This window comes from Vigna angularis, chromosome 10 (assembly GCF_016808095.1).
Source record: "Vigna angularis cultivar LongXiaoDou No.4 chromosome 10, ASM1680809v1, whole genome shotgun sequence".
NCBI lineage: Eukaryota > Viridiplantae > Streptophyta > Magnoliopsida > Fabales > Fabaceae > Vigna > Vigna angularis.
In genome coordinates this window covers 8,635,208-8,654,315 of record NC_068979.1, presented here as the reverse complement: position 1 = coordinate 8,654,315, position 19,108 = coordinate 8,635,208, and the positions used below count along the sequence as shown (strand labels likewise).

Here is a 19,108-nt window from a genome sequence, read left to right as displayed (position 1 = left end):
AAAGGACCTTCTAAAATCCCAAGTCATCCCACCACATTTATTTCATCTAATAACTTGTCAAATATCTAGATTACGGGTAAAGCACAAAAATTTTCTCACTTCAGAGACACATTTTCATCTAAAAAGTGAAATTACATTACTTTTGGAGGTCCTGTATTCCATAAATTTTCCCACTTCGGAGACACATTTTCAGTATCGTCAAAGGAATAATGTTTATGTTCTCATGTCCATGGTATCAATCACCACACATTTAATTCATCCAACAAATACTATTAACAAACCACCTCCATCATACATAAACAACATTTCACCGCCATCGAACAAGTCATATTTTTACAGCTTACAAACAATGTATCATACATAACCAAAATCATCCACAAACAACATCATACATAGATTAAAGCTTCATTCCACTGAAATAAAAAAAAAACGAACCTTCAATGAACACGTGTGCCGGTTCGAACACACAGGAAGAAAAATGTGTGGGTGGGACTAACAACTCGGAAAACCCCTCTTTTTCGTCCACCGAACAGTCCACACTCCGGCGATGCTTCGGCGACGCTCCGGCGGCGCTCCGACACAGGGATGGAAGCAGGTGGGACGAAGTGAGACCTTGAACGCGCCCCTACTTCGCTGGGCCGGACGGAACACGATCCCGTCTTCACTTCGTTGGCCAACGTCGGAGCTGCGGCGGCCGTCAATCGGTACCGGCTGGAGGGCTTGAATAGCTCCGACAGGCCTTCAACGTTGTCCGGCGGCACTCCGGCAAGCACTCCGTCGGACCTCTCTCTCTCGAATGCCCTTTCTCCAACTCTCTCGGCCTCTCTCTAGGTCACACTCTCCCTCTCAACCTTCGCGCTTCTCTCTCTACAATTCTTCCAAAAATGAATTTCAAATTTGAAAGGCACGTCTTGAAAACCCTGCCCACCCCCTTTCCACGTCAGATTTCATTTTCAAATTAATTTTCTATGTGGACCACTCAAATTTAGACACGTGTGACGTGTCTAAATGTTGTCAAAAATGGTTGTTCAAGTATCATTTTCCTTTTCTAAAATAATTTTTAAATTTAGAGTACCAAGATAACCCAAGAAGGACAATGTTATATTTTAATATTGTGTGTATTATGCACAATAAAGTTTAAGATAAATAAGATTTACAAGTGGTAAAATGAGTTTGTCCCGAGATCAGACTTTTAACACATCAAAATCGGATGGATGGGTTAAAATTTTCAATGTATGAGACCGTTTTAATCCAGTCCCTCTGATCCCACAAATTGACGGGTAAGTCTGTCTGAAATCGTTTATTTTTACTTTAAACTAAAAATAATTTAAAAAGATTAAATTTGTATATTATATTTTTGTGAAAATATAAGTATGTAATATTATTTATATTATATTTTTAGTTTTTAAACTTTCACACGATTTAAAATTCATCTTTTTTTTTTCCAAAATTTTAAAATATTTTAGTTTATAAACTTTAAAAATTCATAGTTCTTTTAATTCATTTATATATATTTTATATTGAAATGCTTTTTAACTAACATTAAAACAAAAATATATTAAATAATATAAACAATTAACGTATTAGCATAAAACACATTGAATACCTAAAAAATTTAATATAATTAAGTTAAAAAAAATATTTTTATTCATTTTTAATACTTATAAAAAAATTTACCAAAATTTTAAATAAAAATGAATTTCAGTTTTACATCAAAGTTTAAATACTAAAATCATATTTAATTTTAATTTAAATTATTATTACTAACTATAGTAAAATAATCTAACATATAAATATAATAATTATTTTAATTTATCAAATTAAAATATTAATTAATCAATAAAAAAATTTAAAAATATTTGTATGATTAAATATGTTTTGTATTATTTATTTATAAGTATATATAAATAAGTTTTAAAAATTAAAAATTATAAATAATTTTTTTATTTATATGAGAACTATTTAATTTTAAAAAATAAAAAATAGTATAGGATGAATTATTTTTATTTAATTAAATTGATACAAATATTTTTTTTTTTAGAATTTTATAGATTTGATCTAACAAAAACGTAATAAAGAATCACTGAAGAAAGTAACATCATTAAACATTTGTGTTAAAATAACATTTTTAGCTATTACAACTATTATATCAATATGATTTGATACAATTCTTTTTTATTAATCACGAGACTAAATTTTAATATTTATTAAATAAAATCAAATTTAAATTACTAACACACGCAAAAAGAAAATACTGTATAACGTCACTTGTTTGATGTTAGAATTACAAAAAATCAACATAAAAACGACATATATTTGTGTAATTAAAATCACAATTATAACATCCGTTTTAAACATATGTTTAAATCAAATTTATGATAATATTTTATTTAACAAATGTGAATTGATATTAATATACAGTGAAACTAATATTAAAAGATTTTACTACATTTACACATGTCTCGATCCATCATCAAATTTGTTCTAAAAACATAAAAGAAATAATGAAAGATCATTTGTGTAAAATATATTTACTTCTTTTTTCTCTTTCTCGTTTATGTGAAAGCTCTCCCAACGATGAAACTTCATCTTTAACATCATATTTAACCCATTTTACTTTATGTTAAAGTTGTAGTGGTCGTTTGAGTTCAAACTCTCATTCTCTCTACTTGTATTTCATAGGAATTAGTGTTTTCTTATCTTCTTTCCCACTTCTAGGATTTTGTAAAATAGTTAGAGTATTCACATGTTACATGTTAATCTCAAATTTAGAGTTATAGTAGTAAAAAATTTCAAAAGGTCATAACTTTTTATAGACATTGGATGAAGTCATGTAAAAAAAAATAAAAGTTATTGGAAATGGATGACGAACATGACCAATACCCAAAAGGAATTGGAGTTCTTGAATTTTCAAAAAATCATCGTTTAAAATATGTTTTTATTTTCATAGTATTTTTTTTCTTAATTTTTTCATATTTTACAACTTTATTTAAGATATTTGAAAATTCTAAATTTTTTTGTAAATGCATCTTAAATTATATATTTATTTTTCATGAATTCTGGAGTAAATATTAATATTTTTTTAAAAACTCACAAAGAAGTTATTTCAGAAACAATAAACAACAATTTAACGTTATTCACTAATTCACTATGATGTTGAAGTTTCAAAAGACTTCAAAAAGCCTAAAATACCATCTCTTAAAAGTTTTTCTTTTATGTTAGTAAATGTTTTTTTATATCATAAATATTTTAATGAAACTAGTTAAGTAATTATGAAGTATTAAGAGTTATTATGAAATATTTTATACTCCCTACATATCTTTATCGTAACATCCAAAAGAAATACTAAAAACCAACATAATAATTAACTTAACACTTATTATAAATTAATCTGTTGAACACAATCAACACCTCCAATCTCTTTAATTTTAGCCTTTAATATACTCTTTTGGATTAATCAATATTGCGCCTAATGCTATAAGAGAAGAAACAGTCCTATGTGAAAGAGATGTGTGTACGAAGTCGTCTTTTGCTTCTAAATATGTAAATCATAAATATAATAATTTTCTTATTAATACCAAATGTTTTATCAATTTTATTATCTAGTTTTCTTAAAACACTTGTTTTTAACAAAAATAGTTATTATTCAAGTTTTTATGTAGTTATGTGGTTTGAGGGACATACTAATCATACAAATTAGTTTATTTTTCAATTGCTTTCGTTTTAGTTATAAATATTTATTTTTCAATACAAATCAAAATATCATATCTCTATCCAATTGCCTTCAAAAGAATCAATTATTCAACAACAATATATACATTATTATATAATAACCATTAATTCAAATAATTTTAGCCGGGTTCAAGGAGTTATACAAAACCTTATAACCGCGTATAAAAATCTAACTCGTACTTAATTCCCAATTTTAAAATTTCAACTTTCACAATTTAACAATAATACAAAAATCAAGGTTTTAAAATACATGTATGTTAATCAAAATTCAACATCCTAAGAAAAGCATTTGCTATCATAATAATTCACTGAAATGCCTAACCTAAGGTTTTCAAAATTTCATACCAATATTATTTTGGTTAAATGTATCTATCTTCCCATAACAATTTAGAGATTTCACTTAGAATAGAAGTAAAACTAAATTACAATTGTATAAATCTCATCTACAAATTAATTTTGTGAAATTAAATTAAATTTAAATATATCTAGGATTCACTTTTAATATAATATCAAAATTATCCCAAATCTTTCATATTGTTTGATAGTTAGACGTATTTAAAGTTAATTATTAAAAAATAAAGAAGTGTTTAAAAAGTCATAGTTTAATTTTGTAAAAGTTGATTGAAAAATAAATACATTATTAAACCTTAAATTAAATTTTTTTTCCATCATATTACATGTACAAGAACAAACCTCCGTACACATGAAAAAGTAAAACAAATGAGATCTAAAAAAAGTGTTAAATATGTGGTTGATCTTTTACTTAGAAAATTGAAATTAGTTTTTCTTTAAAACTTTACACTAATTTAGTTCTTTATCTTTAAAAATACATGAATTTAATCCTTTTAATTAAATTTATTTGATGTTTGTAAGGACCTTAATTTTTTATTATTATAAGGGGTGGGGGAGCAATCAGTGCAGAGAAGCACTATTGCCATAAAATGAGGAAAACTTTGTTTTATTTGGAAAATAGGGGAGACAAGCGTCCAAGTTTTACTCTCATGTTTGGCACCATTCAACAAAAGCTACAGACGTAGGAGATAAAAGGGGATACTGGGTTCTGAAATGGGGGAGAAGTTCTTGCTGCAAATTTTGTGAAAGAGGTGAAACTCAAAGTTGCTGGAGTTGCTTGGTGTTGCACATCTTGAGGGGGATAGATTCAAAGAATTCACAAAGGAAGTCTTCAAGAGGTAAGGGGAGTTAGATTTTGTTCGTTTAATTGTTGGATTTTACTGTCTTTGAAGCAAATCTGGGAATTTTGGGGATGAAAAATGGGTTCTGCAATTTCTGGAAAACCTGCTTGTGATTCTGCAGAATTCTGCAGAAACGCCGCTCGTCCAAAACGGGGTACGACCATTTGGTCGACCAATTTCTGAACGTTCGGTATTTCCTTCTGAACGTTCGCCCAAAGCAGCCAAAATAGTACGTTCGTCCAAAAGGCTCGACCAATTAGTGGCTCGACCAAAATATGCTGAGCGTTCGGTTTTCAGTTTGACGAGCGTTCGCGTTCGTCCTGTGTAGCGTTCGGTTGACGAGCGTTCGCGTTCGTCCTTCATATGAGTGTAGCGTTCGTGATATGAGTGTAGCGTTCGCTCTTAATAATGATAGCGTTCGGTTTTAATTGGGTAATCTCTAATAGTAATTAAGAGCGTTCGTCTGAGTGAATAATGGACTTTTAGCGTTCGTTGTTATATTGGTAACTATAGCGTTTGGCATAATTTAGTAGTATCAGGCTTGAATCTGGAACGTTCGTTTTTGGGTATTAATATAATGTGACATTCTTAGTTTAAGAGCTCGAACGTTCGTTTTAGTGAATTAGTTATCATAGTGTTCGGTTTTAAATTTGATATTTTCTGTTTAAATATTGAACGTTCGGTTTTGATGAGATATTCTAATTGTGAGCGTTCGGTCTTGGCTTAATTCTGATTATGAACGTTCGGCCTTTGTTTGATTTTGATGTTGAACGTTCGGTCTCGATTTTGTGTGAGCGTTAGGCCTTAAGTAAGTATTCTTAGGTAGTTTGTAGCGTTCGGTTATAATTTGATATTATAAGTTTGAAGTCTTTAACGATCGGCCTTAGTATATTAGAAAGTATGAGCGTTCGGTCTTGTTCTGTTGAGCGTTCGGTCTTTGATGGAGTATTCTCGCTGGAGAGCGTTCGTTTTAATTTGGATTCTTAAGTTTCAATCATATGCGTTCGTCCATATCGTTTTGTTGACGTTCGCCCAATAGTGTTTGGCCTGGTGTTCAATCCAGTATGGTGCTCGGTTTTTAGTGTTCGGCCTAGGTACTTGATATTAGCGTTCGGCTCAGTAGTGTTGAATCCAACATTGTGTTCGTGTTCGAACGTTCGGCCAGCCAGTATCGGATTTTAGTGAGGCGTTCGATTATATCATTCGGCATGATTTGATGGCGTCCGTCTAGATAGTGTTCGGCTTGATGTTTGGAAAATGACGTTCGTCCTGTAGCGTTCGTTCAGTGACGTTCGGTGAATAGTATTCCATGAATAGTGTTCTGTATAGTGTTGGGTTCTAAGTTGGATTTCCCTATAATTGAATTATGTGTACAAATATTTGAAATATATGCTGTGATGTAATGTATGTGAATGCATGAGATATACTAAAATTATTGAGATATTATGATTATGAATGTGAATAATGAATTTGAGTATGATTTGGACATCTCGGGGAGAGATGGACGAAAGTGTTATGTGGGGTGTTGTTGTTGTTCTGTATAACTGTAGTGAACTTTGTATTTTGGTCTGTCTATCCCTACACTCAAAGCATTGTTAATACTCAAGTAGAGAAGAACAATGTAAGTGGTGAGAGTAGAGGGAGGTCCTCGTCTATAGTCTTTGAATTTAGACATAGACAGATTGGGGGATTCACCTTGCTAGTGTTGGAGAAAGACCAGCTGAACTATGCAAGTGCAAAGACGACTGATAGTTCGACAGTTATACAAATCCGGATGAGTCGTGGGTGTGGATTTACCTTGTATAGTGTTGGGGAGTGCCAGCAAACTATGCGAGTGTAAAGATGAGTCGTGTGAATATGTGAATTGTGGTTTAATGAGCATGCCTAAATTATTCTTTATATAAATCTATGTATGATAACATGCTTTTTATATCTAGTTCACCCTTGCATTGTTTTTGTTATGTGCTGTTTGGGTATGTTTCTTTGGCGATGATCATCCACTTGGATGGGAGCAGATGTTGTGGCGGAGATTCCCTTGGAGCAAGAGCTGGAGGTTGCTGATATTGCGGAGTAGTCTTCTTAGAGTTTCCTGATTGAACACTTGTAGTGATCAATCCCTTCAACTGTTAAAGTTTAAATTTTTACTCCTTTTATTTGGATGACTGTAATTTCATACTTAAATTACACGTCAAAATTCCGACTGTTCTCTATATTTGGATGTTAACGTCCTTATTATATAATATTGATTATTATATAATCGGGATGTTACAACGTTTCAAACACGTTTCTTAACTAATATTGAAGCAAAAATGTGTCAAACAGTGTAAACAACTCAAATAAAACTACGTGAATTTAATCGTTTCATTAAAAATTTATTAAGTTTATTTGATATTTCAAACGCATTTCTTAGCTAACAGTGAAACAAAAGTGTGTCAAACAGTATAAACAACTCATAGCTAACATGAAAAGTGTTTTGTACTATATGTGACCGAAGACCCCTCGACATTGTCAACTACATCCTTTGGGTTACTTAAGACAAAGACATGATATTGTTTACTGAGTACCTAGTCCAAGATAACTTATATCCAATAAGACGGCTACTAAATACTCCGTGAATGGATCACTTAGTCGAACACCAATACCGAGTGCCAAGTACTATGTTTTATACACCAAAGACATCTACTTTGATAACAATGTCACTCATTAAATCAGGATATCGCAGGTCAAAGACATCCTTTTGTGAGATAACTTAGCTAAAAATTATTTCAATTTCTTACAAGTAAATTGGTTATTGAGCCTTTGGACCAATGGACCTATAATTGTAACCCATTTAAGTGGGGGCTCATGGTCAACTAAGTAAACCAATAAATAATATTATAACTGTAGTTTGATTTTTATTTTTGCATTTAATTCAGATTTCACCAAAATCACCAAGTACTCATATTGGCATCTCATCATTTAATAATGGATTAAAAGGTGATTTTATAGAATAAATTTAATTTTACATTAACATGTGAAACATCAAATAAATTCAACAAAATCTTGTCAAAATAACTAAATTTATGCATGACTAAAATATTAAATTTGGTTAAAATTTAGTAAAAAAACTAATTCCAATTTTTGAATAAAATATATTTAACAAAAAAAAACTCGCTTAATCTTATCTTAAAATTAATAATCATACAAATAGATAAGTCACGTCTAGAATCAGAATAGTAGTTTTATTAGAATTTAAGATAGAAGTAAGAGATAACGAGTTTCAAATATTTTTAAGAAGTAATAGAAAAAAAATATTTAGTTTTCTAATCATAACCTTTTTAAATAATATACTCATTCTTCATATTTCTTAAATCCTTCTTTCTAAATTTTTAAAAATTGTTCCTTACATTAAAAGTATTTAATATAATTAGTTAAACATTTTACAGTTTAAATAATAAATATTTCTGATTCGTATTACATAAAACATTTTACATTTATTTTTAACATTATGATCAAACCATTACTGTAACTATTGGATACAGAATAATAAAGACTAAATTTTTTATATTTGGAAAAGAGTAGGGCATAAAATCGAAAGTATAAAAAATATGATCAGTGATCACTTTCGTGATTCTTAACGTAATTTCAACAATATATTTCTTATTTATTAAATTTTAAACTGTGTTTTGATGGAAAAACATGAATACAACAACTAAAAATATCAAAATATACTGTGAAATAATTATCTCCAAACTTGTAAAAATATATAAGAAACATATAATAACAATAAAAAATAACAACAATAATTATAAAAAATATCAATATTTTTAATATTGATTTTTTAATAAAAAAAATAAAAATTTATGAAAAAAATCAGTCAATCAAATATTAATAAGATTAAATATGATAAAAAAAATCAAACAAAAGTGCAAAAAAAATCTAAAAGTGATTGCTTTCAAATATGAAAAAACCTAAAATAAAATAATTGTGCGTGGCTGATTTTTCTAACCACAAATTTCTGATAAATGATTTTAATAATCAAAATGAAAATTCATATATTCTAAATCAGTTAATAAATTTCGTCTAATCATTATATAAATAAAATAAGAATCGCAATTTTCTTGACACAATCGTATAATTTTTTTCTCCTTTTCCTCTTCACTTAGATTAAAATGAAACAAAATGAATTTAATTTAATAGACATCCCTTGGTAAAATGTTATATAAACTTTTGCATTTAAAAAATATTTTTCTTGTGACTAAAACAATGGTTTGAGTGAGATGTTTGGGTAGTGACCCGTCAACCAACCATCTTGCATATGCATACGATATAACATCAGTTTCGATCTTTCTTGGAAAGTCGCATATTTTTAAAAGTGAAGAATACAAAATTGAATTGAATTGAAAAAGGTCCAACAAAAAAAGTAGAAAAATTATGTTATGAACTGAAAATAAAATATCTACGAGTGTTAATTGGATGGATTAGTACAAAATTTTGATTACATCAATTTAACTAAGCTTAATCTAAAAAGATGCAAAGATAAAATATCTATTTATTTAATTTATTAATACTTAATGTTATGACTAAATGTTACCTATTTTTTTTTTACCATATTAAGTTTTAAAATTTTACTGCTTCATATTCTTAAAAACATTTATTGGTCATTTTTAATAAAAAAAATGTTAAATAGTTCATCAAGGCTGACTTACATATATTATTAATCTATTTAACATTTTAATTAAAAATAAAAAAATATTTTTCAAAGCATAAAATACCAAATTAAAATATGCAAAATAAATATTTTTAAAAACATAGTACTTCATTTGAAAGTAGAGTAATAAGAAACATATATGAATTTTATTAACTTTTTACAATTTCAATTTGGTGATTACAACCTTACATTACATATGGATATGTAACAAATATAATGACATTATTTTCAAAAAAGAATGATAAATTATTAAACACAAAATAACTATACATAAATAAATATTATAAACTGATTATATGTTTATGACTATAAATAAAAACTATAATTTAATATGAATTCATATTTTAACTGGCATTTGATTTAATTTACACTTTTAATCTATAAATAAATCGCAAAATTGTGATCGACCGTTTATGATTCGTTTGATGTCGACCACTGATGATAGACCGTCTACGATTCATATGTCGATCACTTGGCGACCGATCGTTTATGATTGGAAGTCGAGCACTTGGCAACAACCGACTTCCACTGGCATTCGCATGTTTACGTCGATCATCTGATGATTGACAATTCATAGCGATCGACCGTTTATGGTTTGATGTCTGATGTACGTCGATCACCTGATGATCGACAATTCATGGCGATCGACCATTTATGGTTTGATGTCTGATGTCGCGACACAAAGCGCTCTCACGGTAGTCAAGCAGTTTAGCAGATACAAACAAACAGATACTCTTTTAATCAAAGACCACGAATCAGGGAAATAATTGGATCCGGTATCAGACAAGGTAATGATAAAATTCCTAATAATGGCTGGAGCACTAGAGGTGGAGGGACCCACCACTCATATTTGCTGCCCACTTCCGATAGATCCAGGTAATCAGTCACGGTCAGTGACTGGACATTCAGGTAATGCGCTTTTAGTTATTTTAAATACAAAAGACACAGGAGAAAGAGGGGTTTTTTTCCCTGAAAGCACGAAAAAATTATTCTGATCAAGATTAAAAGAGATCCTTGTCTAACTTGAGCGTCGGAGTGCCTTTTTCAGGTGCCCAGCCCATTTTTCCCGGAGAGTTCACAGCGTCAAAGGCAAGATAGCATGGAGACAGCCTCATCAGAAGAAGTAATCCAGAATCGTTAGGTTGGTATCTCGGTCCCCACACCCCTACCGAAACAATAAATAAATATTATAAACTGATTATATGTTTATGACTATAAATAAAAACTATAATTTAATATGAATTCATATTTTAACTTGCATTTGATTTAATTTACACTTTTAATCTATAAATAAATCGCAAAATTGTGAATTAAAGTAAGTTTAAAACATCCAATCTTAAACACATATTTTGGGTGTACAATACATTTTTTATTAGTTTCTCATCATCCTAAGTCTTAATCTACGTTATTAAGACATGACACTCAATGAAAATATAATATATTTCTTAATTATGTATCATTTATTTAATGCATAACTACGAATAATATACCATCCTAAATACATAACTTCAAGTAAACTCATATCATTCATTCAATATAAATTCTTTATAATAATTCAGTTACAATCTAAATATTATAATTTAACTTTAACTTGTATCATTTCCTTGCATAATTAAACTAAACAATTACTTAAACTTTTAAAAATATTACTTGACCAATTTACAATCAAAATAATATCATCGAAGATCTTGTTAAAGATATAGATTGTCACTTAAGAAAAAAATTGTATTTACTTTAGTTTCACTATAATAATTGAGAATATATATATATATATATATATATATATATATATATATATATATATATATATATATATATATAATTACTTAATAAACTATAAATACTTTCATAATTTAAATAAATATAAAAATGATAATACAGGTGACGAAACAAATATGTATATACATATTCATATTTCTATACTCAATTAAAAATATTAAATATTATTCAAATAGTGTGACATCTCATTTTAATAAAATATTTTTACTAAAATAAAATATTAATAATTAACATTGAAAAACACATGATGTATAATTAGAGGGTTATTATTCTTAACATAACGACAAGACAAGTATATGAATATATACAACCCGAGAAAACAAAAAACTAAGTAAAGAAAACATTTAATTTTTCAAAAGAACCTATAAAACTAGAATTATTATCCTAGAATTATACCATCGTCTCACCATCTCCCTCTATATGTAGCTTAATTTCTACTTCATTATCAACTCACACTAATAAAAGTGATCACTACATAAGAAAAACACAACACAAAACAAGCTAACAAAAAGAATAGAGTAAGCTAATATAGAAAAAATATAGGTTTAATACATCATTTGGTCCTAACTTTTGGGGGTTTGGTTCAAAATGGTTCCACCTTTTGAAAAAGTTCAGTACCGCCTTATATTTTGTTTAAAAATTTTCAATTCGGTCCTTTTCGTGGACGCTGTTAAAAACTTAACGGTGCTGATACCACTGTGGCCAAATCTGAGTGAGGTGTTATGTTGGATGATTACGTGGCACTCTGAAGTGAAGTGAGTTGGTGGAAATATTTTAAAAAAATAAAATGACTTAATTTGGGTGGTAGGTTTAAGTGTGGGTTAAACCAAAATTACCTTTATCTAAGATTGATTTAGGGATTTCTGGGTAAAACATTGTGTTGCAAGTGGTTCCAGATAATTAGGGTTGGGGATTTGGGGATTTCTTTTAATTATAATTAATTAGGGTTGAGATTTCCTTTTAATCACTTTTAGTTATCAATTTCTATTAATTTCTGAATTCTAATTGGATGCATTAGGTTTGAACCCTAAATTTAATTCCCAAATGCTTGTTTAACACCTAAAGAACTCTAATAACAACTTTTTTCCCAAATCCTTTTCTTGTCTCGAACAAACCCAACTTGGGAGGGTGTTCTTCGGTCACGCGCGAGAGAAGCTTGCTACGGGGAGGCGCTCTTCTTTTTCGTTTCTGGTTCTGTTGTGGCTTCGTAGGAAGGGGGAGATATCATTCTTTGTCTTCCCTTTCTTCTCTGTTTCTGGTTGGTTTTTCGCAGGAAGGAGAAGCAAGTTTCGGTGGCAGAATCATCGTCAATCAAACAAAATATAATTAAACCCTAATCCCAAATACAACAACATCAACTTATTAGCCTTGATTAGGATCACTTATCTCATGCATGCACGTACGCTGTTCATATTTCATTTTGAAGGAATCACCAGCCAAATGCAACACAATGTTTTACCCAGAAATGCCTAAATCAGTCTTAGATATGGGTAATTTTGCTTTAACCCACACTTAAACCTACCACCTAAATTAAGCCATTTTATTTTTTTAAAATATTTTCACCAACTCACTTCACTTCACAATGCCACGTAATCATCCAACATAACACCTCACTTAGATTTGGCCACAGTGGCATCAGTACCCTTAAGTTTTTAACGGCGTCCACGAAAAGGACCGAATTGAACATTTTTAAACAAAATATGGGGCCTTACTGAACTTTTTCAAAAGGTGGGACCATTTTGAACCAAACCCCCAAAAGTTGGGACCAAATGATGTATTAAACCAAAAATATATCATTTAAACATGTAGTATTGATAATCCTAAAGCTTCTAAAATTTAATTAATTATTTTGGCACCCAAGATATTGATTGGTGTCTAGGAACATCAAGTCAGCGAGTTCTCTAACTTTGGTGTTGTCTAGCAAGAAAAACCCTCATTCAACAACAACCAAATTAGAGAAGTAAATATATAAGTGGCGTCCAACACCATCTCAATTTGTAGAAAAATCCCTTGTTGAGTTTAACTTGTGAAATTTGACATTCCTTTAACTAATTCATAGTATCAAACATTTTAAAGATCACAAAATCATAGTTTTTAACTCAACTAGTGCCATATTACCCAATTCAAATCTCCAAGAGACACTCAAATCAACAACTAAACCAAATTTCATACTTCCTACATTTCACACTTGAACCAAAACACAACAACGTATCATTCACAAGTTATGCAACCAGATTCACCAATTCATAACTCAATTGCACAAAACATGATTTCTCACCGTTTTATCGCACCACATGTGTTCAATCATAGCTCTAAACATTTAATTCAATCATCTACACATGATCAAACATATCAATTAAATCATAATAGTACCAATTCATATTATGCACTAAAATCAATTGAAGACAATCACTTAAGAACAAAAATTAGCTTCTCTCACCTTACCAAATTGTTCAAAATGTTTTAAGACAACTCAACACCTCAAATATCATAGAACAGTCTATCGACGCATAGAAACATTAAGAATATAATCAAATCATACCGTTATGATTATAGATTAATAGAGAATCTCATTGAATATTTTAGCACCATATGCTAGCCAGAAGGACTCGAATGCAAGAAGAATAACGATAAACTAAGAAAAAGACAAAAAAACTTTACTTACTCAAATTAAATATTGACTGATTAAATTTGAAGAACTTGTCGCGATGATCACTCTAGCAATTTCATATATTTAAATGGAATAATAAAAGTGAAATAATCTAGATAGAAGAAAAATATTTTAAAAAATGATTTCTAAAAAAATATCAAGTTTTTAAAATAAAAAAACTCATTTTTTGTAGTTTTTTTTATATTAAAATATTTTGAAAATATCATCAATCCTAAAATACTATTTTATAAGTATTTACATCTAATCAAACGGAAAATTTTCAATTAAAACACATAGTTAAAAAGAAAACAACTATATTTGTCGTCCCTAGTTATCGACACAAATGATACCTCTCACTCCCTCTCCTTGTCTCTAATTACATAATTACACCAACTTTTCGCCACCAACCCAAAGCATCTTGCGCAAATTGCATTGCACTGGTGGATACGATTGTGACATTTTCTTTATCACCGATGTTATGAGCAACAAACTTGCTTATTTTAATGGTTAAAAAAAGAGAGTAAAAACAAAATACAAAAAAAATAGTAAGATAAACGTTAAAAGAGATGAAAAGATTATTATAAATAAATATTATAGAAAAGAAGATAACGTATGCATTAACAGTGACATGAATTTTTACACTGAATTTACCCAAAGTTGGATGTATTAAAAAAATACATTTAATAATGTAATAATATATTCATGATATTTTTGTATTTTTATAAAAATTAATTTTTTAAATTATTTATTTTAGTCTTTTAACTCTGAAATTTGATTTATTATTGTCTTTTTGAAACAGTACTTATTTTCAATTTGGAGCATTTTTTTTGTTTTACTTATTTTAAAGACATACAAATTGTCTCATTATATTATTTATATAAATTTTAAGAAACCACAGCAATGTTGAATAAAAATGACCAAAAATATAGTAGATATCATAAGAAACGTAGACATACAAACACTAAAAAAAATAAAAATATGCATTGAAATTTTTAAGTTTAATAAACACACAAGAACATGAATCAAAAAGATGTCTTAGGCAACTAATTTAAAACGTATCTAATGCATAAAGTTCACCGTGTTCCCAATTCTATGATAAAATTTAAAACATAAGAAATTAAAATTGCATCTTACATATTTTTCCATGCATTTATATATCCGAAAATAAAAATAATGATGAGGAAAAAAATGAATAATTTTTATTAAATAAAAGAAATTTAATGTTATACACTCTTTTTGTCAAGTTAAAAAAGAAAAAGAAAATCAAATACTGAATGAAATCTAACAAATACATGCCCAATGTGGGACTCACTATAAATGCTCGCTTCTCCTTCTTTAGATCTTTGCCTCAAACACCATTCTCCGTTTCCAAGAACACCAAACTCAAAACACTAATTTTCTTCTTCGTCATCACCGTAACCATGTCAATGGCAACTTCTCCTCACACCGCTCTCTTCCAAACCCGCACCACCCCTTTCCGCCTCTCTTCCCCTCGCCCCACCTCCTTCAAACCAACAACAGTCAAATGCACCACCCAGCTCCACACCCAACCCCCACCCCTCACCCACGCCCAAGATCGCGTCTTCAACTTCGCCGCCGGCCCTGCCACCCTCCCGGAAAAGGTCCTCCTCCGTGCCCAATCCGAGCTCTACAACTGGGGCGGATCCGGCATGAGCGTTATGGAAATGAGCCACCGCGGCAAGGAGTTTCTCTCCATAATCCAAAAGGCCGAATCGGATCTCCGCACCCTCCTCCAGATCCCGCCGGAGTATTCCGTCCTCTTCCTCCAGGGCGGCGCCACAACCCAATTCGCAGCCGTGCCTCTCAACCTCTGCTCCCCTGACGACGCCGTCGACTACATCGTCACTGGCTCCTGGAGCGACAAGGCGGCCAAGGAGGCGCAGAAGTACTGCAAACCCAACGTGATCTGGTCTGGGAAATCCGAAAAGTACACAAAGGTTCCGTCTTTTGGCGATTTGCAGCAGAATCGGGGTTCCAGGTATTTGCATATTTGTGCCAATGAGACTATTCACGGGGTTGAGTACAAGGAGTACCCTGTTCCTCAGAGTGGTGTTTTGGTTGCTGATATGTCATCAAATTTCTGCTCGAAGCCTGTGGATGTGTCAAAGTTCGGAGTTATCTATGCCGGCGTCCAGAAGAATGTGGGGCCCTCTGGTGTGACCATTGTGATCATCAGGAAGGACCTCATTGGGAATGCTCAGGGTCTCACTCCTGTGATGCTTGATTTCAAGATCCACGATGATAACAATTCACTCTACAACACCCCTCCCTGTTACGGGATCTACATGTGTGGGTTGGTGTTTGAGCATTTGTTGGAGCAAGGGGGGTTGGTGGAGGTTGAAAAGAATAATAAGAAGAAGGCTGATATTCTGTACACTACAATTGATGAGAGCAAAGGGTTCTATAGGTGCCCTGTTGAGAAGTCTGTGAGGTCATTGATGAATGTGCCATTCACTTTGGAGAAATCAGAGTTGGAGGGTGAGTTCATCAAGGAGGCTGCTAAGGAGAAGATGGTTCAGCTGAAGGGACACAGGTCAGTGGGAGGAATAAGGGCTTCCATTTACAATGCCATGCCCTTGGCTGGGGTTGAGAAGTTGGTAGCTTTCATGAAGGATTTTCAGGCCAAGCATGCTTGAAGGAAGCTCAGTCAGATGTTTGAATTGCATAATCATAATCATACAAACCATTGCATCCAAGTTTGGGTGTGATGCTCTAAATTCTACTTTTTGTGCACTAGCTTTTATCTAAATATTTGTCTGGTATACGCAGAAAGGGTCGAATATGTTGTCAGGTTTTTGCTCTCTGTAGTTTGTTAGGTACCTTACATTCTCTTCCTTCGCTTTCTTCTGCCATGTTTGATATTCAAATTTGTGTCGGCTAGGTAATGTTTTCATTGCACTTTACCGTTGTTTACTTCTGAATAAAAAATCAAATGAGGATGAAAATTGAGACATATATTGAACTGATTTACTGCAACAAAGGTTGATGGAAGGAAAAGTTATTGTCTGTATGTGTAGTGTTGGTGTATTGCAGGCATTGAATTTGAATGAATCAGAATTTTCAATGGGCTTTTTTAAATTCTATTCTGTAATAAGTTTTGAATTGTATTTGTTGTTTGATTTTATAATTTTAGTGTACAGATTCGAATTCCCAACTTTTAGAGTGTGTTTTAGCTGCTACTTCACGCAATAATTCTGTACTTATTAGTTTATTAAAGGATAATGATACTTTTGATAATATTTAATATTTTGACACGATTAATCCACATAGAAATGAAAATAGAAAATGAGAAGTGAAATGGAAACAAAATTGGGGCAAGAGTTTGAAATTGGAGTTTCATTTTGTCATTTCAAAACCTTAGAGAAAAGTTCTTCCATTCCATCCACCTACTCATTTTTGTATCCATTCTCAACGGCCGAAGCTTATGAGAAGAGACACGAAAATGAGTGAGTTTCGTGAACGACAGTATTCTTGAGAATGGACAGAAAAACGAGTGGGTCGGTGGATGAGAGAGAAAACTTTTTTTCAGGATTTTCTCTTAAAGGTTCTCTCATATTGCAATTTTGAAATGACAAAATGAATTCTGCAACTTCAAATCCTGTCCCAATTTTGTTTTCACATCATTTTCTGTTTTTTATTTTCATTTCCATGTAGACCAGTTAGATTTTGACACGTTATCCGTATCAAAATATTGTGAAACTATGTTGTTAAAATATCTAAAAATGAAAGATCTAAAAATGGAAAAACTTTAAAGAACACTACTTTTTGTGGTAAAAAGCATGGTTCTGAAAAAAAAAAACCGAAGCGAATTTGACTCTTCGAACTCATGAAATTAATCCCAATCAGTGAGAATCTTGTCAAATCAGTAAAAACTGGTTTATCTAAATATATGCTGTAAGAACTTATAGAATTATTTGAATCGTCTTTGTTATGATTTATTTTACTTTTAGCATCACAAAATTAATTGTTTTCTTATGTAATTTTAACTATTAAAAGTAATTTTATAATTATCGAAAATAATTCCGGTTCGAGCCATTGATGTACCTAAGATTATAAAATAATGGTAAAAACATAATTGTAGCTAAGATACTTCAATCACTTATGCAAATTATTTAAATCAAATTCTAGGTTTAATTAAAAAAATACTAAAGAAAATAATGCCAGAAATAGACTTCACTATGTTTTGTGTAATATCTCACTGTTTGATTTCTTCTAACTCTTAATTATAAGCCCGTAAAGCATTTATCCTTTGTTCCAATGCCATGAATTAGAAAGATGGAAAATGAAATTAAATGGATGAAAAATAGTAGAGATACTTAATTTGATTTCAAGTATATTGAATGACATTACGTGTGAAATTTTGCTATGATTTTATTTTTAAAAGATATTTTGAAAAAATCAACTCTAAATGTCAATATTCTAATTACAATTCCGTCAAGTGATACATTTAAGATTAATCATTATGTATTTAACTCTGTCACAATATCTTTAAAAATTATCTTAAAAATGAAAAAAAATTAAATTGTCTTATATCTCAATTTCTAACCATATAAGACTATTATATTATATATATATATATATATATATATATTTTAAAAAATATACTAATCTCATTTACTCCTATATAAAAAGAGTATACTTTTACAGGACGTGTTTATTCTTTTACAATTGTATTAAAGTTAAAAGAAAAACAATTATAAACTACTCTGTCAAATAAGTCCAATAATGATTGGACCAAAGCTTTATGGGTTTAGTCTGTTCATTTGGTCTCGGACAGTTTTTTCTTGTACTTCATAATTTTAACCTGTCATTCTTGTAAATTTAAAATTTTCAAATTTATTTTCTAGTTTAGAGTTTTCATTTTCAGTTTTAGATTATTACGAAATGTATTGTCCAAAATACAAATTCATATTTTGGGTTATATATTTAAAATGAGAATTTATTGTATAATTTGAAATGTATTTTTCAATAAACATGTACATTGGCCAAAATCTGGATTGTATAATTATTACTCCTTCAATCACCAGTGCTTTTATTCTAATT

The 19,108-nt window shown here is 30.3% G+C and overlaps 1 protein-coding gene across 1 annotated transcript; it reads left to right on the top strand.

The window, feature by feature from the left end:
- Positions 1 to 15,326: 15,326 nt before the first annotated feature.
- LOC108334562 (phosphoserine aminotransferase 1, chloroplastic) lies at positions 15,327 to 17,018 on the top strand. Its single transcript, XM_017570407.2, has one exon. The coding sequence runs from the start codon at positions 15,337 to 15,339 to the stop codon at positions 16,699 to 16,701; it is 1,365 nt and encodes a 454-aa protein (XP_017425896.1). The 5' UTR covers positions 15,327 to 15,336; the 3' UTR covers positions 16,702 to 17,018.
- Positions 17,019 to 19,108: the final 2,090 nt, after the last annotated feature.